This window comes from Saccoglossus kowalevskii, chromosome 3, assembly GCF_978046115.1.
Source record: "Saccoglossus kowalevskii chromosome 3, keSacKowa6.1, whole genome shotgun sequence".
Classification (NCBI taxonomy): Eukaryota; Metazoa; Hemichordata; class Enteropneusta; family Harrimaniidae; genus Saccoglossus; species Saccoglossus kowalevskii.
In genome coordinates this window covers 23,104,907-23,127,483 of record NC_140643.1, presented here as the reverse complement: position 1 = coordinate 23,127,483, position 22,577 = coordinate 23,104,907, and the positions used below count along the sequence as shown (strand labels likewise).

Sequence of the window (22,577 nt, the reverse complement as noted above, 5' to 3'; positions counted from 1 at the left end):
GTACTCATTTGACGATCAGATACAAGATGACTGAATGTCTATCATTTTAATGTTGAAAAAACATAATCAAGCATCATTTTCTAGATCCATATCTCTGACATGTTTATGTTCCAACTATATTACTATAAACAAAACTATGTATCTTAAATTTGATAACTAATGGGGACTGTGACATGCATAGCTTGTTCTTATATTCTGCAATATTTGTGGAAATGCATCCTAATGGGGCCAACAGACAAAATTTGAGTCAATTTTCAGTTTTTACTCAAAAAATTTGGCTGTTTTTGTCCTAATCTTTTGAAGTGCAGACTATAAATGGAACTATTTTGTGAATTTGTGATAAAAAGAGGGAACTGGTGGTGAAAATTTTCCAATACTTACATGCCACAACATCTGTTTTGGTTTTTATGTTACATTTTGTTTTTAATTGATAATGAGCTGTGTATTCATTAAGGCTGTACCAATATGGCGGGTACATAACATATGTTCAGAAATACCATAAAAACGGAAAATATGTAGTTTATTTTAATGTTTAGATAAATTTATTAATCGGTTATTAAAAAAAAAATGAATCCTACAAATACATAAAAAAATAGATTGCTAATAATTGTTCATTAGCTAAAATTCACAGTAATTAACTAAAAAAAAAAAATTGAATTGATTTAAACAGCGACTAGCGTGGGTGTGTTATATTTGTTTCTTATCAGTTTATGTAGTTTGGCTATAAATTTAGGTTTATGGCACTTTGTTGATAACAAAAAAAAAAAAAAAAATGTTCCGAATACTGACATACACTATTTAAAAGCAGATCTTCAATATAAGTGCTTGTAAATCAAAAATCTTATTTGCTGTGTACTGAATCTTTAAAATAAATCATATTGACCACAGAAAAAACCTTGATAATTTATTTCAATGTTTGCACGACCAATAAAACAAATATGGTAATAATAAAAAAATTCTGTTGAAACTGTATTCCTATTTGGGATCTTTGTGGAAAATACAGTAAAGTGTTCTGAATATTACAAAACTTGCAATGAAATTATGGGGGGGGGGGGCAGGATAAATATAGAATTAAACACAATTAGTAGTAAATCCACATACATAATATATACAATCGGTATCTGTTGCTAGTGCTTTAAACTCTTTTAAGCAAAGTACTTGTTAAGGTAGAAGCCTACTCACAATTTTGTAGAAAGTTGGTCATAAATCACATGACAATATTTATTAGTTTAGTACCGGTATGTGAAATCGTGGAGCTATTGTCCCTTGCTCCTATGAAATAGCATTCTTTTGTGTTTTTGTGTGTTTTTAGGAAACTAGTCCTAATATTTTTCAAAAATTGCTATTCCATGAAACACAATTTTAAAGGAAAAATTGTTTCTTTTGACACCTTTAAAAAAACAAATCTTTAAAATAATTTGGGACAACAAAAAGTACCCCATCATTAACAACGTATGATTTTTTTTCAGCCTATGTTGTCAAGGCTACAATTTTATCGAATAGAACGTGGCGCGACAACCACCACCCTTTAAAATATAGCATAAAATCTCCGCCATAGGAAACTATGGTAAAAGCGTTTAGTTATATTACTGCCAAAATGCTTCTATTACTGCCTGTTCATTAAAATACAGTCATCATTTTCGTGTGGGTGACCTCTATTTTTTATTTATGTCAATATCTTTGAGTACAATTTATTGAAAAAAATATATAAATTCTGGATATTCTCATTTATGACTAAGCCTTTAATACGTGGGTGATTTTACAAAATATCTGTCTAGGTGTGTCTTGCTTTGATCATTAATGACATATACTATTTATAGCTGGACTTGGTAACGTCATTCCTGTTTACACATGTAGTTGCAGTGATACTATACAAGTACATATCAGTTGCATTATTTATAGTGTCTGTGTGTAACATTGTATGATTTATACCAAGCAGTAAATGTTCTACCCGGTAATCTGAGGGGAAAACCAAGAATAACTAAGGGTAGACTGACAACTCATGTTAAGAGAGCGAAAAGCGAATAAAAACATTTAACAAATGTCAGCTCGTTCTCATGAATGTAATCTCCTTTTTTAATGTAATTCTTGATGGAATGCTGTACATAAAAACAAAACTAACGTGAATAAATTACTAACAAAATAAATAAATTGTTATTATTAAATATTATTTGTGACATCTCGTATAATAAATTCACTCCGGGACTCACTTTTTCACAGTTGTCGTTTTAGTCACTCCTGAAGTTTTGGAATAATACGTTGAATAATACATATTCCTATCATGGAAATTTTTTTTTTTTATTTAAAATGTAGACTATTATTGTTTATATCCCGTAATTCAGATAGTACATGTACCACTATTCTGATTTTATCTTTAAACTTCTTTTATTTATTTTTTTACCAGTAGGGAATACAATACTTTAATTTGATGAGATTTTGTGAATTTAGGAGGTCAAGGAGGCCGCAACATATTGCCTGTAATAAATACATTTCCTATGTAGTCAAATGTACAACAAGGTCACCTGAATTATAAAATATAAAACCATGACCTTCAAAATCAGTTCACTGATATATAATCGGGACATCTGCCATGGATATTAAAATAAATATGCAGTGATTACCATCAATATGCAATGATTATGAGTAATGTAGGTTAGCTGCTGTTTCATGACCCCCCAAACACTATCAAGTGATCAATCTGTGAATGTTTGAAATCTGTTATTCAAAGCGAAGCTACATATGTCTACATTAAAAAAACAAAAAAAACTGGTAATGATTAAAGCCGATATCTCTAATGTTCAATCTATATAGTGTTCTCCCCATAGTCAATTTTCAAGCATCATGACTAATATATATATATATATATATATATATATATATATATATATATATATATATATATATATATATATATATATATATATATATATATATATATATAGGGATATAAAGTTTGAAAGAGAACAGCAAAAACAATTAAAAAAAATGGGGGGAAAAATGCAATAAAATTTTAATTGGCAGCTTCTTACAGCAAGTATCATAAGTATTCGGGGCAGCCAATTTGCAAACTCGTGTATTTTCTTCGTGTATAGGTGGATTAATCGCTTTTATCATATTATCACTTGTACGCCAGATGACTATGGCCATTCTCAGGCTGACCAGGGAAACTACTTTCACATTATCACGCCTCGCAAAGCAAATCATTCAGGGGAATCCAGACATGTACCAGGCTACGTAAAAGCATTCCTTGTTGCCTAATGCAATATAGACTCGCCCAGAGTGGACGCGACCAACAAGTCGGCGCCAGCAAGATTTGAAAGCCAACTGTTTAGTCAAAACCCAAGCAGTTAGCCAATTCGTTAGCGAGTTTGCAAATTGGCTGCCCCAATACTTCTGAAACATGCTGTAAGACGAACACTTAGGTATATGTTGTTGTATATATAAAATAGGTTATTCAACTGATTTGTCATTTGTGTACAACAAGACCACAGGTCAGTCGGTCTCCATGTCAGTCCATGACATTGTAAGCAAACATTTTTTTTATTAAATTTGCAAAGTTTTTGGATTGAATTTATTTAGAACTGAATTTCAAGAAAGTCGCTGTGAGTACAACGAACACTTGTGATATTGTCACAAAATTTCATGATTTCCTCCTTGACAAAATTAGTGAAAATTTGCCTCGCGAAATTAAATTCTTGCATTGCTATGATATTCCTAATTGTGTCCCTAGAGACACATGTGGTTGTCATGTCAGCATACAATGAGGAAGAAACTAACATTATAATTAGTGGAGACTTGAATGCTAGAACTGCATCTGACCCAGATTACCTGCAATACGATGACACACGTCATGGCGTGGGCCTCGATATAGCATATACTGAAGGAAATTTTGATATACCACGTGTTTCTCGTGACACTAAAATTAACAATTTTGGCTTGGCACTATTATCAATGTGTAAAGTGTTATCTCTAGTCACTATTAATGGCAGAACAGATGTGCCTGTTGGTGATTTTACATGTGTTGCAAACGACGGTTGAAGTGTGGTTGATTATGTCATTGTCTCGCTAGATCTATTTGAAATGGTGAATAATTTGGAAATCCCCGTTCGGGTAGAATCTGACCATTTTCCATTGTGCTACACCGTAGAAGTAAATGCGGTACCATTAAAAAGCAAGGAAGCATTTAATAATAAAAAGATAATTATTAATAAGTATATTTGGAGTGACGATAGGTTTCAAACTTTCCGTGCAAAAATTTGGGGTAGAGCTGATGACATAAGGAATCTAACCAACCAAGAAATTGACATTGACAACATTAATAAAATTGTACAGAGTTTTACTGAAATTTTGAATTCGGCCGGGGAGGATATGCTCCACTCTACTACAATAAATCAAACACACAACCAAAAACGCAGCAATAAACCTTGGTTTGACCAGGAATGTCGTAATGCAAAAACATGCAAATATATTAGCCTTCGGCGCTTTCGAGAAAGTGGTACAAATCATGATTTGGCATTGTACAAGGATACAAAACGAGATTATGAGAATCTCATCAAATTTAAGAAAAATAATTACGATATTTATATTCAAGACGAATTGAGAAAAATTTCTGATGAAAAATGTCTCTGGTCTGTTATGAAAAAACAAAAACCTCACGCCTTCACTCCAAATCAGTTGGAGATTGGTGAATGGGCAAACTACTTTAAAAATCTGTACAAAACAAAGTTTAGCGATACCAACGATGATTTGCAACCACATGATAATGATAATCCAAATTTATTACTGAATGCTCCAATTTCACAAAGTGAAATCTTAAATGCTGTTTATAATCTTAAGAAAAACAAATCCGCTGGCCCTGATATGATTATTCCAGAATTTTTGAAATATTCATGTGACTTAACCGTCCCTCTATTCCATACTCTCTTCAATAGTATATTTGACACTGGGCATTTTCCACAGGGGTGGTCCAGAGGTATTATAGTTCCAATTTACAAAAAGAACAACACTCGTGACCCAAACAATTACAGAGCAATCAGCCTCCTAAGTGTATTTAGTAAAATATTCACTGGTATTCTAAATCAATGTCTAAAAGCTTGGGCAAATGAATATAACAAAATTCCCGAGGTACAGGCGGGTTTCAGGGAGGGGTACAGCACTATTGATCGCGTGTTCACTCTATCAGCAATTATTCAAAGGTACCTATCACGAAGAGGTGGGAGGTTGTATTGCTTATATGTCGACTTTCAAAAAGCCTTTGACTCCGTTGAAAGAAATTGCCTTATGTATAGGCTGAGTTTAGACGGTATCAATGGGAAAATGTACAATATTTTGCAAAGTATATATAGCGATGTTAAATCCTGTGTTAGGATTGGAGGGTATACATCGGATTACTTTCAACTTCAGAGGGGTGTCCGACAAGGGTGTCTAATTAGTCCCATATTATTTTCGTTTTTTATAAATGAAATAGAATCAAGCTTATGTGATTCGGGGCTCAGGGGTATGCAGTTGTTGCCAAATGACATGTTTGAACTGTTTAATCTTTTGTACGCTGACGATATTGTTTTTATGGCAAATACTGTTATAAATTTAAAACGTATTATCAATGTCCTGCATGAATTTACCATTAAGTGGAAAATGACCGTGAACCTGTCGAAAACAAAAATAGTGGTTCACCGAAATGGTGGGCATTTAAGCAAAAATGAAATGTGGTATTTTGGAAACCAACTTATTCAGACCGTGGGATCATATGAATACTTGGGATTAATTATGTCCTGCAAGTGCTCTTGGCAAGTCACAACAAAACAATTGGCGCTAAAAGCCAAGAAAAAAATTATCTGCGTCCGAAAATGTTTCAAACATGTCGAAGCTCTGCCAGTAGATATTTATTTCAAATTATTTGATGTTATGATCTTTCCGTTAATTACATATGGCAGCGAAAATTGGGGTTTCAAGACATATGATCACCTAGAAAGTATCCACACAGAATATTGTAAAAGATATTTAGGATTAGCAAGGACCACATCTTCAAGTATGGTTTTGGGAGACTGCGGACGACTTCCATTATTTTGCTATTACTCAACACGCTGCATTAAATACTGGCTTAGGGTTACCAGATTATGGGACGAGCGTCTGCCAAATAAAGCTTATAAAATGCTTTTAAATATGCACAATCAAGGCAAACGCACTTGGGCTACTGAAATAATGCTCCTATTAGACAATTTATGTTTTGGCACAGTCTGGGAAAATCTAGGCGTTGAAAACAGTGAAAATTTTCTACTTGAGTTCAAAAGCCGTGCGCAAAATGAAGGCAAAAGAATTTGGTACTCTGATATATGTACGGCGGAGAAAACAAATCATTATCGACAATTTAAATTTAACTTTGGCAGAGAAATGTACTTAAAGCTTTCAGTCAACACAAAACTTCGTAGAGCATATGCCCGTTTAAGGTGTTCAGATCACCCCCTAGCTACAGAAGTCGGTAGACACAGAGGAATCGCCAGAGAGTATAGAATTTGCGATCTATGTTTGTCTGAAATTGAAGACTAGTTCCACTTTCTTCTAAAATGCCCAAAACTCAACACATTCAGGCAAACATTTCTCCCCCAGTCTCTCCAGGACCATGCAGCAAACACCTTGCAGGATTTTCACAAGATAATGGCATCAGACAACACGACTGATATTGAAAGTGTTGCTTTATTTTGTTTTCATGTATTTAAAATTAAAGAGAAAATGTAATTCAAATCTTTTATACTTTATTTTAAAACCTATGACAGAAATGTAATGATTTATTATTATTTGCGTGATTTGTTATTCTACTTTTCAGTCCAAGCACCATAAATATATGTAAGCAGATATCCTTGGACAACTTAAGAAAACACTTGGCCAGTAAAATATTTTTCAAGGGGTTACCAATAAATACCGGAGAAAAGGAAGGTTAGTGGTATTTAGTTTTTTGTTCTCAGCCATCAAAGTTGTATGGCGCACTGTACATTGTTATATGTTTACTATATATTTTCTCTGACGAATTAAATCGATGAAGCTGAAATCCAGTGATGTGTATGTAGTTCGCATTGAATCAGTGAAAATGAATTGTATACAGTATTCCAAATTGCAGTTTTCAGCAAAAATAAATTACAATGAATATAAAGAGTATGCTAAAAAGTACATGGAGAAAATGTTTAAAGTTTTAAGTATGTACTACAAGTTTCTTCAAAACTTCTTTCGTTCTTATTTCAGCATTTATAGAATCCAAATACTATGCCTACTGTGAGGTGAAATCAAGCAATGATTACAGAGGAAGACTATGGAATTTTACCAAATTTTTAGACTCCAATCGAATGGTGAGTTGTCTAAATGATCCCTAATGATTATTTACTTTTTCTAACGTGTTCATTCACACATATGGTGTGTAGACACACTGCTTGAATATTGCGAGTTCGGGGAGAGTAACTTTCGAGAAATCTTGGGTATAAATTTAACGCATTGCCATAAAACCAAACTGCTAATAACATGTGGATTGATTTGTGTGACACCTAATGTGTTGAAGTATTAGCTAAGGTCACCAAAGATTTTTATGACTTCCACACCATTGAACGTGCCTACTGTAGTGTTTTAATCATTTACAATGTTCCTTTGAAATCTCATACCTGAATAGATGCCCCCATCCCTTGTATGATTATTTTATATTTATAGAAAAACAGTTCACAAGCTTGTGCTTCGACAATGGCAAGAAAGAAAACTGTCTATCGATTGATTCGTCCTTCCCCAAATACATATTTCCAGATGCCAAACACTAATAAAAAGAACAGAACGAAACATGAATAACCTTATTCTTCTTTTTTTTTGTCATCAAGGCTGGAGTAGTAAATTTTGGCGATGTGACTGAAATGATTTTACTGCCAACATGCCAGTTTACTGTTGATTTGGGGATTACTTCGCATGGTTATCCGATGGTGTTACATGGATTATTTGTGTCAACAAAACCTACAATTAAACATATTAAATGTAAGTCTTGGCTTACGAGCTAACTATGTATCTATTAAACGTGCATCTGTAGTAGAAGTGTTATATACTGACAAATTGTAATTACCATGTGCTTGATCGTTTAAATATGAATGACTTTGACCACAGTCACACCTCTTTGTTTATGCAAGCATATGCGCTAATACAGAGCAAACAAGTGTGCCCTCTAACAGGACTGATTTTGTAGGAATCTTGAGTCAAAATGGAATCAGCTTGTTGACTGCTGAGGAGGTTGGTCTTCAAGAATAAAATAAAATTATGTATAGCTGACTTGAGGTGCAAACAAAAATGTTATAGCTCCTGATTTCTTTTGTGATTACATTACGTTTTGACCTTTGTGCGTGTGTGTGCATCCGGACCTGTATCTTAAAAATGCCTGGACCAATCACAATCAAACTTCACACATACATCATACATGATATTATATGCACATCAATTTGTTTCACGATCTGATTCAAGATGGCCGAATAGTGGCCATTTTTATGCTAAAAAACATTCAAAATCAAGCATTTATGGATGGATTTTTTTTGTTTATAAAATGTTAATTTCAATTTACTAAATAGTTCAGGATCAGTATGCCAATGTATGATTCGTTGTTGACACACAAGTGAATTAGCATAACTAGTTGCATCACAGCAAATCATTGTGCATAAATGGTGCATCATATTGGCTTAGAGGGTGCACTGGAGGAAATAAATTACACACAATTAGTGCTAGTACAGCAACTACAGTATTCAAGAAGAGAGTAAAATGCATATTTACTCTGAAAACAGATTCCCTTAAATCACCATTTCGGTCCATTTTTTCCCTAATTATTTTACTGGCGTTTTTTTTTTTTCCTGTAAAGTCATTTCTTTTCTCTTTTTGGTGAAAGTTGAAAATAACGTTCGCTGATGGGTCCAGTGATCACAATAAACATTATTTCTTAATTGCGTATTTGGTGTATGGAACCTGTGTATGTCCGATTTAGCTTCCCTGAACTGTTATACTTTGTTCTAATTTCTATTACAGTTTGTGGAGCCCACTGCTCCAGTTCAAGCCGTGATGACAGTATCTACATGCCAAGTGAAAGCATCCACAATGAAGCACACCCACCAAGGCTGTTTGAACTCAGAAAAGCGATCAGTATAGCCATGGAACTGCAAAAACAAAACTTTAATAGAATGTCTTCTAAATCTCTGACTGGAACATTCGTGCCTACCCATCATGCACAGTATCTTCAGACTCCGTATCAGCTGGAGAATCCGGGTACTAAATCTTGGGCTACTCCTCCCAAATCGAAGTATAGTGCTACAGAATCTGCGCAAGCACCCCGGCCCAAGAACACAACTTCATCCAGTGAATCCATGCTGCAAAGTCCTCAGACAAATTACCCGACTGTCATCAGTCCCCATGTGACTCATGGATATTCTACAGGTTCACAATCTACTGCAGTGAAAATTACATCCCCTACACTGCAAGTCAACAATTCAAATAATAACAATGAAACCAATAATGCCAGTAGCCCTACTGCCAGTAGGAGTAAAGCTGTGAAAGCAGAGGAAAGATCACCACAATTACAGGTTTCTCCCCTCTATGTTGGTTCACTCTTACCCGATCTGGACCAACTTGGTAGCGATGACTTAAATAGTTTACTTCAGAAACTCAAACCTATATTAGGTCAAACTCTTCAGAATGATGCTCCACCCCCACCAGAACCACCATTACCGCCAAATGAAGGCAAGGCGGCTAAGGTTTTAGACAAAGAGGTCAAAGTAGTTGTTGAGAAACAGTCTACAGTCACTAAGAGCAATGAACTGCCATTGAAACCTGTTGAAAGTACTGGGTCACTAGATTTAAAAGACTTGCCCGATTCACCTGAGAGTCCTGATAGTGAGCTTGTGGATCATGTCAAAGAACCTAAGCAGGTTTTGAAAGGAATGGAAGAGGTGAAAAGTAAGAGTAGAGTAACTGAAACTAACATCGCTAAAATGGATGAGAACAAACCAATTGGAAGTAAACTAAAATCGGATGATAGCGTTATTATGTCAAATGCTGCACTTGAAGGAAAAGCAGTACTGCAAAGTCAAACTGAGAGTGGTGAACAAGCAGACATTTACAAAGATGATCCCATTATGGACGCTGACGAAATGAAAGCATTTTTAGAGAAGTCTTTGATTCCACCAAAGATTGAGAATATCCCATCAAAGGTTGAGATTGATAATGCCAGTGATATGAAAAACTACTTGAATGCACGATTCACTCGAAATCTTGAAAAGTCCTCCAAGAAGAGGAAGCGACAGGATTCGTCGCAAGCAATGAAAGTTGAAACAGAACCTGGTGAGAAAAGGAGGTCTGTGAGGGTAAAACTTGACGATGACAATGTGAGGAAATTTGAAAGTAGAGGTATGTTGTGTTGTATTTATTTATACAAAATTTGAAATTGGCGTGTCAACTCATGTTAAACTCTTTGAACGGCAGAGTAAACTTTTGTCGCCTTTGACAAAATAAACCTGCATATTTCCTCAAAAATGTTTTCCATTTATAGACAAATGATTAAAAAAAATATACAAAATTAAACCACAGTACATTATATAACATTAAATGCGTTGTCTCTCTGATTTTTTTACAGATGTTTTGACTTTTACAGCTGTTCCTGGTATCAACCTAGTGGGTAGGATTCCAAAAAAATGCAAGTTAGAAAAAGAGAGCAGCAGCAGCAGTGAACAAGTTGACAAAACATCCTCAACATGTTCATTACGTAAAGAAGATCCAACCACGTCAATTGGTAGATCTGAAATCAGTGGCTCCAGCAAACATATTACTAAAATTACTGACTCAAGTATAAAAACTGATAGCATTGATATTAGTGTAGATAGCTATAAAGCTGCCAAAGTGGAGATCTTGAAAGTTGAGAAAAAAACAGAATTGATGGACACCAGTGAAAGATTGACTGATAACAAAGTTGAAATTGATGAGAAAAGTGTTTTGGAGGTACTGGATATGGAGCTTGATAGTACAGGTGAAGACAGTGATGAAGATATTACGCTGTCCGATGCCAGTCTGATATTGGAAAGTGACCATGAGGAGGAAGAGGAGAGTGGGGGTGTGGCATTTACAGGGCATCATGTGGTGGTTGAAAATGATAAACAATTGAAAATCTGCAGACCTTGTGTAAGCAGTGTAGCACCAACTGCTTATGCTGCAGAGCTGGACACTGAAGCAAGATTACTGCAATGTGTTTCTGCTGCACTTCACAAGTAAGTTGTATCTACAGGCCATTGTTTAATTTAAAGCTAGTTTAGATTCATTTTGTTTCCATTTCTGACAATGAATTGCATAGATGAAAGCAGCCCAATGTATGTTCTCTATCTAGGACAGTGATTTTAGTCAACAGGGTGTTTCTAGTCGTAACATCATACTACACACTTGATATGGCTTGATACAAATGTGTGTTTTTCTCAGTAGTTAATATCATCTGCAACACAAAAAATTAAATTTAGTGAGATAATGCTCTTACGGTAACCACCAATAACAGTAATTATCCATGTCATCTTAGCTGCTCACCTGAGTCCTGACCAGATATGACATTTAGGTAGATATTTACATAAGCCACTGCAAGATCCATCAACTTCTAATAATGACTGGATTCCACTCCAAGGTAAATGCTCCAAGCCACAGTAAGATATATTTTTACTACCACATTTTATACCTAGGCAGATGGCCTTGATCTCGCCTAAGCTACAAAAATATTGATCCTTAGGTAGATGGTCACCTTAACTCACAACAATATATGGTCCTTGGGTAGATGGTCACCTTATCTCACAATATATGATCTCTAGGTAGATGCTCACCTTAACTCACAATATATGATCTCTAGGTAGATGCTCACCTTAACTCACAATATATGATCTCTAGGTAGATGGTCACCTTAACTCACAACAATATATGATCTCTAGGTAGATGCTCACCTTATCTCACAATATATGATTCCTAGGTAGATGCTCACCTTATCTCACAATATATAATTCCTAGGTAGATGCTCACCTTATCTCACAATATATGATTTCTAGGTAGATGCTCACCTTAACTCACAATATATGATTTCTAGGTAGATGGTCACCTTATCTCACAATATATGATTCCTAGGTAGATGCTCACCATAACTCACAATATATGATTTCTAGGTAGATGGTCACCTTATCTCACAATATATGATTTCTAGGTAGATGGTCACCTAATCTCACAATATATGATCTCTAGGTAGATGCTCACCTTAACTCACAATATATGATTTCTAGGTAGATGGTCACCTTATCTCACAATATATGATTTCTAGGTAGATGCTCACCTTAACTCACAATATATGATTTCTAGGTAGATGGTCACCTTAACTCACAACAATATATGATCTCTAGGTAGATGCTCACCTTATCTCACAATATATGATCTCTAGGTAGAGGCTCACCTTAACTCACAACAATATATGATCTCTAGGTAGATGCTCACCTTATCTCACAATATATGATCTCTAGGTAGATGGTCACCTTAACTCACAACAATATATGATCTCTAGGTAGATGCTCACCTCAACTCACAACATTATATGATCTCTAGGTAGATGCTCACCTTATCTCACAATATATGATTTCTAGGTAGATGGTCACCTTAACTCACAACAATATATGATCTCTAGGTAGATGGTCACCTTAATTCACAATATATGATTCCTAGGTAGATGCTCACCTTAACTCACAATATATGATCTCTAGGTAGATGCTCACCTTATCTCACAATATATGATCTCTAGGTAGATGCTCACCTTATCTCACAATATATGATCTCTAGGTAGATGCTCACCTTAACTCACAATATATGATTTCTAGGTAGATGCTCACCTTAACTCACAACAATATATGATCTCTAGGTAGATGCTCACCTTATCTCACAATATATGATCTCTAGGTAGATGCTCACCTTAACTCACAATATATGATCTCTAGGTAGATGGTCACCTTATCTCACAATATACGATTTCTAGGTAGATGGTCACCTTAACTCACAACAATATATGATCTCTAGGTAGATGCTCACCTTATCTCACAATATATATGATCTCTAGGTAGATGCTCACCTTAACTCACAATATATGATCTCTAGGTAGATGGTCACCTTATCTCACAATATATGATTTCTAGGTAGATGCTCACCATAACTCACAATATATGATTTCTAGGTAGATGCTCACCATAACTCACAATATATGATTCCTAGGTAGATGCTCACCTTATCTCACAATATATGATTCCTAGGTAGATGCTCACCTTATCTCACAATATATGATTTCTAGGTAGATGGTCACCTTAACTCACAATATATGATTTCTAGGTAGATGGTCACCTTAACTCACAATATATGATTTCTAGGTAGATGGTCACCTTAACTCACAATATATGATCTCTAGGTAGATGGTCACCTTAACTCACAATATATGATTTCTAGGTAGATGCTCACCTTAACTCACATTATATGATTCCTAGGTACCGGTAGATGCTCACCTTAACTCACAATATATGATTTCTAGGTACCGGTAGATGCTCACCTTAACTCACAATATATGATTTCTAGGTAGATGGTCACCTTAACTCACAATATATGATTTCTAGGTAGATGGTCACCTTAACTCACAATATATGGTTTCTAGGTAGATGGTCACCTTAACTCACAATATATGATCTCTAGGTAGATGGTCACCTTAACTCACAATATATGATTTCTAGGTAGATGGTCACCATAACTCACAATATATGATCTCTAGGTAGATGCTCACCATAACTCACAATATATGATTTCTAGGTAGATGGTCACCTTAATGAAGTCCGAAAACGGGGACTTATAATTTGGTCTCCGTCCGTCTGTGTGTCCGTCGGGAGTCATATTTCAGAATCCCTTGCACCGATTCCATTCATTCTTTGCATGTGCCTAGTACTTCATGTGGGACATATGCACATGCAGTGGTTTAGCGATTCGATTCAAAATGGCCGACTGGCAGCCATCTTGTTTTTTGAAAATGTTGTATTTTGGACATGCTTTGTCAGTTTTCATTCAAACTTGGTACATAGATTATCCATGTTAGGATACATGTCCATGACGATTTATTTCGCAATTGGATCAAAGATGGTCAACTGGCAGGCATCTTGTTTTGTTTTTTTATGCGGTATCTTGGATGTGCTCTGTTAGTTTTCATTCAAATTTGGCACATACATGTACTTTATACATGTTAGGATGCATGTCCATGACAATTTGTTCCAAAATCTGGTCAAGGATGGCCGATTGACAGCCATCTGACTTTTTGGCCTTTCTACTATATTTCCACAATTTATGTACCATTTTCATTCGTATTTGGCACATACATCATACATATCAGTGTGTTTCATAATCAGATCAAAGTTGGCCGAATAAAGGCTGTTTTTATTTTTGGCCATATTACTACTACATGGAACACGTGTTTTGATGTAAATAAACAATCTGTTGTATACGCCACTTGGAACTCAAGTTTCAAGGACACGCTCACAACAACCCCTCCGCTTTAATATGACGAGCTCAAAGAGAACTTTCAAAAATTTTACGGCGAATGTGTCAATTTCAATGACTTGTTTGCATAATAATTAGCATCTACGGTAATTTGCACAATTTATTCATGTGATTTGTTTTCAATTTCACAAACTCCTTACGCACTATTTCTTTGAATTTTATTATAATGAGCAAACGATAATTTAGAATAAAAATCCAAGTCATAGCTTAAATCAGTAAAGAAAATCAATAAATCATAACACAAATATTAGTTTTCCACATTGGTATAATTAGCCTTGGCATGTACATGTAACTAGTAGAGCACACTTCACTTATTATTGTTGTTGTTATTATTAATATAAAGTATAAAGATGCTGGGGCAAATCATCTCATCTATCCTCTTCGTGCCTCTTGGAACATAAGGCCACCTCATTCCATGTTTTTCATCCACCCAACTTTCTCTCCTTCTCCGCTGTTCTCCTTCATGTTGCTTTAGGCCTGCCCACCTTCCTTTTTCCCATCTGGATGCCATGTCAAAGCAATCATACAATGGTAATTACTTGGCTTTGGCTGCACTGCCACGCTGTTCGTAACTGAGGGAGAAAACTGTATCAGCCTCAGTTGACATAGTGAATTTTTCTTTATTATTGCTTTGTATTTCAGTACAGTAAAACCATTTATTTTCACTATTTGGAGCACATTCACTGGGTTTTAAGTTTCAAATTTGCCAGGAAAACAATGAGTTCTATTGTTATTTTACATGTTCGTGTGTATTATACTATTTGGTGAAAATAATAAAATTAAAACCCAGTTTATAATTAAAGCTTTTACAATAATTTGATGCAGAGCAATGTACACATAGATTGTAATCACTTGTACTTATCATAATATATTCAGCAAACAAATCACCTTTAAGGTGCACTTATTACTGATGTCAGGCGTACTGAATTCCCTTGTAATGGCTTTGGTCAGATTCTAGAAATCTAGAAACCCCTATCAAATGAATTACTTATAACACTATCAAATTTGATGGTGTAAATATTCAACAGACATGGGGATTATTGATAGAATTGTTGAAGTCTGAAAAAAGTGTAGTTGTTAAATTATCCTTGCCTTACTTCCTGATCTAAATCTTGAATGCATTTCTGAACAAAATATATTCAAAATGAGGCACATACATGTTCATTGAAGTGCCATTTCAATTTTGAAATTGTGTAATTTTCTGCCTCCTGTACCTGGCATTCATGGGTAGATACATAGAATTTTCATAACAAAGTCTGCAATGCCTTTCACTCTTTGTATGTAATTAATATTGGACAATGCATATAATGTTTTTTTGTCTGACGGCTCCACATATATTTTTTATTTGTCTATCAGCTCCACTTTTGATGCGGAAGAACCACATAGCGAGTTGGTAGATACAGTGTTGTCTGTACTACATAAAGGCACGGCTGGCTCAGATTGCGATAGTGAGGACAGCACAGAGAGACATGTTGTGCAAAATGACTGGATTATTGGTGATGATGATAGCAATTTGACAGAAGTTATTGATATAGCAGAAAGTGTCCCTAGCATACAAGAGAAGATGACTGTGTCTGAGGATTCTGAAGATGTTGTGGTGCCTTTGCAGATAGCTAATAAAACTGAAGTAGAACAAACAGCCATAAACGAAGTTCAGCCTTTGGTCGCAAACGATGCTAGTTTCACTGGAAATGTGGAAGCTACAGTCAAATCAGGACACTTGCATAATGTTAGTTCCACTGTAAAGATGATTGAGGATGAAGTAAAATCTGCGGACTGTCAGACTGGTTGTTCCCAGGAAAATAAGAATGAAAACAAGATGCATTCTGGGGACTCGTCTAATGTTAGTTCAACTGCAAAAAAGACTGAAGTTGAGGTGAAATCCGGAGACTGTCAGACTGGTAGTTCCACTGCAAAGAAGACTGAAAACAAGATGCATTCTGGGGACTCACCTAATGTTAGTTTAACTGCAAAAAAGACTGAAGTTGAGGTGAAATCCGGAGACTGTCAGACTGGTAGTTCCACTGCAAAGAAGACTGAAAACAAGATGCATTCTGGGGACTCACCTAATCTTAGTTCAACTGCAAAAAAGACTGAAGTTGAGGTGAAATCCGGAGACTGTCAGACTGGTAGTTCCACTGCAAAGAAGAATGAAAACAAGATGCATTCTGGGGACTCACCTAATCTTAGTTCAACTGCAAAGGAGAAGGAAAATATGGAGCAATCTGGCGACTCTGACACTATTATTTCTACTTCAAAGAATGAGGAAAATGAGCGGACTAGCAACACAAACAATGACAATTCTTTTGGAAATAAAGATGTAAATTTAGAGCAATCTGCATTCCTAAACAATATTAACATCAGTTCTATTCTGCCAAACCTTAGAAAAAGTATTGATTTGATACTTAATGAAGAGAAGAAGAATTTAGAAGTGGAACAGAACAAGAGTCCCACTGTGTCTACCAGTGATGTAGAATCATCAGTAAAGGTAGAGAAAGACAAGCAGGTAAGCAGGTTTCACTGTTATTTTTGAAACTGAAAGTACTGTACATCAGTGTTCAAGCACTGTGTTAAAACCATGGAGACTGGCAGTCTGTAACTGGATGTACATCAATATTCAAACATAGATGTTTCCTCTACGTAGACTAGGGATATGGGAAAGAGTATCTATTTGTACCCCTAACTTTAACCCTACTCTCTGGCATTCCCCAATTTAATTGCATATGCCCACCTTCTAGTTATCTGGACGGGGCATAGACAATTGAATTGGGGGACTGGGAGAGTGGGTTAAAGTTAGGGTTAAGGGTGATGGTACAAAAGTAACTCTTTCCATGATATTCATAAGGCTTGATGCAAGTACAAATGTATTAACAATATTGTTGTTTCTACCATGGTACAATTGAGTTGAGGTTAAACGTCTGTATTATGCAGGTGGGTTCAGACTGATGTGTTTCTTCTTCCTCTGATTGTTTCTTGATCATATACAGATCAGCCGTGGTAACATGAAGCAAGGTGATAGGAAAAGCACTAAAGATGTTGGAGTAGAACCGTCGAGACAGTCAAAGCGATTCCATCCTTACGGAAAAGGGAAACGCACCACAGAGCAAGAACCTTCCCCTGGGCCGGTCGTAACACAAGAACTACATACTCTGATGAAAAACCTCACTGCCAAAAATTATTTAGCTACCAAATCAGAAAAGCCTATTAAGCTCATGAATAATTTCTATGACATGCCAGCTGGATCAAGCCCTGCAAGGTTTAGAACTTGTGATGTACCGTCTAGATTACGACGAAACACTACATCAGGTAGTGAGTCATCAGAAAGTACTGTGAAGAATGAAGGTGATGAACGGGTTCAGAAAAATGATTCACGGAAAGTACGATCAAAAGATTTCATTTCCAAACTATCGCTGTATGACAGTATAGTTAATTCGAGGCAAGAGATGGATGCGGATGACGTCTATGAAACTGAAGGAAAAATATATAGCAATCCATCAATGGTATGTATCAAAATTTTGTTTCATCTCATCATTCTCTCGTATTTTAATGATGCGAATTATTGAATTTGTTCATTGAGAATAATGTACAACACTACTCTGTTGGTATGACTGTATACTGTGAAATACTTTATTTTAACTGGAATTAATTTTTCGCTGAAAAGACTTTGACTGTTTTGTATGAAATTTATTTTCACTGATTTTTGATGAGTTGAATGTAAAATATAAAAAAAAAAAGTATAATCGCTGGATTTTATTTTCACTGAATCATTTCTTCAACGAAAATGGAGAAATAAAGTATTTTAAAGTATAGCAAACAAAACACAACATCCACATATCATATATGCGTCTATATGTACCAATTTTGTGTTGTTTTTTTCTGCTTCGTTTTGTAACAGGCAGTCCAAAGAGAGCAACATGCACCAGCACCAAGCAGGCAAAGATTACTAATGGGCGGAATGTCACACACTGGACGAAACATACCCACACTTCAGGGTCAGAACCGGCAACAGCTCCAACCTACTCCAGTCAATTTATATAGGCATGCCACCCTTTTGTGTGATGTTGATGTTGCTACTTTATCATCAGTATTTCCTCTTTCATCAACTAACCCAAGTATCTGTGCCACAAACCCAACCAAATGGCTGTAGTCTCACTATGAAAATGTGAACAAATAACACATACTGTATAACTAGGCTTAGATATTTTTAGGGGGCATTTAAGCAAATCTGGGAGAAAAACCACTGAAATTCCAAAGTAGCTATCAACGTGACACGTAACTGGGACAGCTTTATGCCTTTGTATCGCATCTGAATCACCTCCCCTCCTTTTTAGTTTGACCTGACTGACTTGCCGTATCTGCAGCTTTTTAACAAACATTTTTTTTTTATATTATTTGGCTGTGTTTATAATTTGTTATCAAGGCATGCCTGGTTGAGGTTTTCGGTACAAAGACATTTCATTTACTTCTTTGTTGTCATATGCTATGGAATAACTTGATCTGTACAAATACAAAAGAACAATTTGTCCATACTGTGATAAACGTTTGTTTCACTCTCATGCCGCTGACAGCTATTTTTTTTTTAGTAGGGCCAGACTTTTATTATTCCTTGTTTCGCGAACCCGCCGAATGAACAGGAGCCGAAAATGAAATAAAAATAACATTTTATTGTAGCGTAATTTCTCGCGCCCACCGACTTGTAAGCGCAAACGAATATTATTTTTATCTTCATTTTTTACCGCCTGGTGCATAACAAATCCAAGTTGCATTTTCGTGGGAGTATCATGATCAAAGTACCGATGTCCCGCGCAGATGAGAAACAAGGTTATACATTGAATAACATTTTATTTCATTTTTTCTCTCTGATCAATGATCTCACTTACAATTCTTTGAGAATCACACAAATCTAATGGGAAAAAAAAATATTAATTTTATTATTTTTTTCGCCCTCAAAAAAATTGCCTTATAAAAATCCGAGAAACAAGGAATAAAAAAGTCTGGCCTAGCTTTTTGACTAACTCATCCTACCATTGTCTTATTTTCTATATAAGCCATTTTCCTATGTGTAATTGCATCTTCCTCTATTGTCAGGTTCATATATCTAAATCATGAATCGTTTTGGGATATTTTGGTAAAAGTAACACACAATTTATCACTGGTTACATATTTTTGAAGCACCAGGTGTGGAAAGTTTGTAACACCTTGTGAAAATAGATGTAATGAGATTTCATGAGAATTACATATCTGGAAGAATCTACATTGATCAACAAATAATACATTCTTGCTTTGTGTGTACATGCATGTCTGTGTGTCTAATCTATGTTGTGACGACCATTTACCTTTACACCCACCAGGTGACGACCCACACTACTTTTGACTCGTGTGTGCAAAACACACAATGGGATTCATTGCGGTTACTGCGCCTGTGTGTGTCTGTTTCACTGATATCTCAACCACCAATTATCAGATTTTAATTAAACTTAGATGCTCTGGGCTAATGCTCAAACCTGATTAGTTTTTGATTGCATATTAATCAGCCAATTTTAAGCCAATTTTCAAATTTTTGTTAATGGGAAGTCGTCACAATGTAAGCTAGACGTGTATGTGTGTAACTTGCCATTACTATATGTTGTGAGGATGTAAATGGAGATATACATGTATATACTAACTTCCAAGAACATTTTTATAGTCTTTGGAAAAACATAATTTATATTAAGTTAATTCAATTTGTACTTGGTTTGCATAACTTAGTGTTAGTAAAAGGGTACGATATGGTACAGTTTATATTAATTTTAATATAATTGTACCATACCTACCCCCCTTTACTAATGCTAATCTTTGCAGACATTTCTATGCTAAGTTTCTATGGTGTTGTTTATTTTTAAATACACTTTATTTAATTAAACGCCAATTAAAACGTAATCCTATTTAGTTTCAATTTAATTGAGTTTAATTTTAATCCAATTGAATCGCAACCCGACAGAGGGTTGCATTTTAATCAAAACATAACATAAATTCATTAAAAGTTAATTAATGGACGTTCTTAGAACATATAACAATGCACGTATGGGGTGTGGTTGACTTGTTTTGAATTATTTCAGTGTTCTGAATTCTATGATGATTGAGATACAATGAAGTTGAAAATGTGGAAACACTAATAAAATCTGCACAACCATACCAAATTTTTGTATAAACGAAACGCATCTGATTTTGGAATTGCGACACACACACCACTTCTTAATTTGTCTATTATTTTATGTATCACTTTTCTGTGCTACTGTTCTTGTTTTCATAAGAGTTGAGACTTTCCATAGACTGGCAACTTCTTGTCTGTACTTCTCATTTTAATGTTTTGTATTCTCAACTTTTCAACAGAGGGGGAATGCAAGCAAACGCATATCAAGGACAGTTCTTTACCGCCCGTAATCAAAACCCCAATTGGTCTGGTGTCAACAACTGGAGACCACAAGGTGCAGACTATTTCACTCAGTTGCAACAACAAGCCAGGAATTGGGCAAACAACTCACAGCGGCCAGGATATTCACAGCAATTTAATCAACAGCAGCAGCAGCAGCAGCAGCAGATGCATCACCAACGACAGCATCAACAACGACAGCAGATGTTACATAACAACCAGTACTATAACAACAACAACAACTTTGGCTTTCAACGCGCACAATCACCATACGAGTGGGGGTGCAGAAGATAGCAATTTATCTAATTTAGTGTTTGGGTAGGTAGATTTCTTATTACGATTAACATATTATAATTCATATCTTTATTATAAAATATAAATTACATATCTCTTTAGGGTTTGTGTTTGACACTATTGCCCGACTCATTGGAAATTACATACACGTTGTTGCATGTATTTCCTCAGCATTTGTTCACATGTGTACAATCAAAAAAAATTCTTTTTTCAATCAATTCAGAAAACTTGTGAATTATATGTGTAATTGTGTTTCTTGAAGCACAGTAAGTAAGTACTAGTAAGTACTAGTAAGTAAGTAAGTAAGTAAGTAAGTAAGTAAGTAAGTAAGTAAGTAAGTAAGTAAGTAAGTAAGTAAGTAAGTAAGTAAGTAAGTAAGTAAGTAAGTAAGTAAGTAAGTAAGTAAGTAAGTAAGTAAGTAAGTAAGTAAGTAAGTAAGTAAGTAAGTAAGCAAGTAAAATGGCTATATGTATAAGAATGACAGCATTGTCTGAATGCATTGCTTCGAGATTGACAGCCACATATGTACAGACAATTGTGTGAAAATATTGCCTTCAATTTTTTTCAATAGATGTGGTGATGGAAAGACGGTTAATGAGAGTATGATGCAAGATGATTTTAATTGTATACCAATGGATCTTGATGATGAATGTCAAGATTATAATATAAACAGTCAAGAAAAGAAGAAACACACTTTTGTGAAAGGTAAGTTACATTTGAAAATTAGCTGGCATGTAAATGCAACACAATCATCAACCATTGCTGAGTTGTTGTAGTAAGTGGTTTTTCCAAAAGGCGACAACCAATAGTTCATATCCTGAATGACAGCTACCAATAGTTCAAACATCTTTGCAGTTGAACCCCGACATATTTTCAGTCCATAATGCGCCCTCCATACGTCCATCCATATTTCAAGTCATCTGTTCATTCTTTGCATGTGCCTAGTGCTTCATGTGGGATATATGCACATGCAGTGGTTTATTGATTCAAACCGACTGGCAGTGATTTTGTTTTAGTGCAGCTGTGTGTGTATGTATGTATGTGTGTCTGTCTGTTCCACTGATATCTAAAGAACCAAGTATCAGATTTTTAGATGATACTCAGGGGCTCAGACCTGATTAGTTTTTCGTTGAAATCCTGTACATATTAATTTAATATTCAAATTTAATATTCAAATTTAAGCATATACTATTTAACAGATTTCAATGAAACTTGGTACATAGATACTCTAGGGTAATGCTCAGACCTGATTAGTTTTTCTTTGAAATCCTGTGCA

General features: G+C 35.3%; 1 protein-coding gene across 1 annotated transcript in view; it reads left to right on the top strand.

Moving 5' to 3' along the window:
• LOC102806952 (uncharacterized) overlaps positions 1-22,577 on the top strand; it is a 45,395-nt gene that overhangs the window by 16,688 nt on the left and 6,130 nt on the right. The window contains exons 10-19 of the mRNA XM_085496918.1: positions 6,824-6,933; positions 7,237-7,340; positions 7,854-8,004; positions 9,034-10,407; positions 10,634-11,261; positions 15,952-17,101; positions 17,583-18,095; positions 18,491-18,587; positions 20,968-21,325; positions 21,873-22,006. Coding sequence (XP_085353044.1) covers positions 6,824-6,933; positions 7,237-7,340; positions 7,854-8,004; positions 9,034-10,407; positions 10,634-11,261; positions 15,952-17,101; positions 17,583-18,095; positions 18,491-18,587; positions 20,968-21,325; positions 21,873-22,006 — 4,619 coding nt within the window. The remainder of the gene's footprint in view (positions 1-6,823; positions 6,934-7,236; positions 7,341-7,853; positions 8,005-9,033; positions 10,408-10,633; positions 11,262-15,951; positions 17,102-17,582; positions 18,096-18,490; positions 18,588-20,967; positions 21,326-21,872; positions 22,007-22,577) is intronic.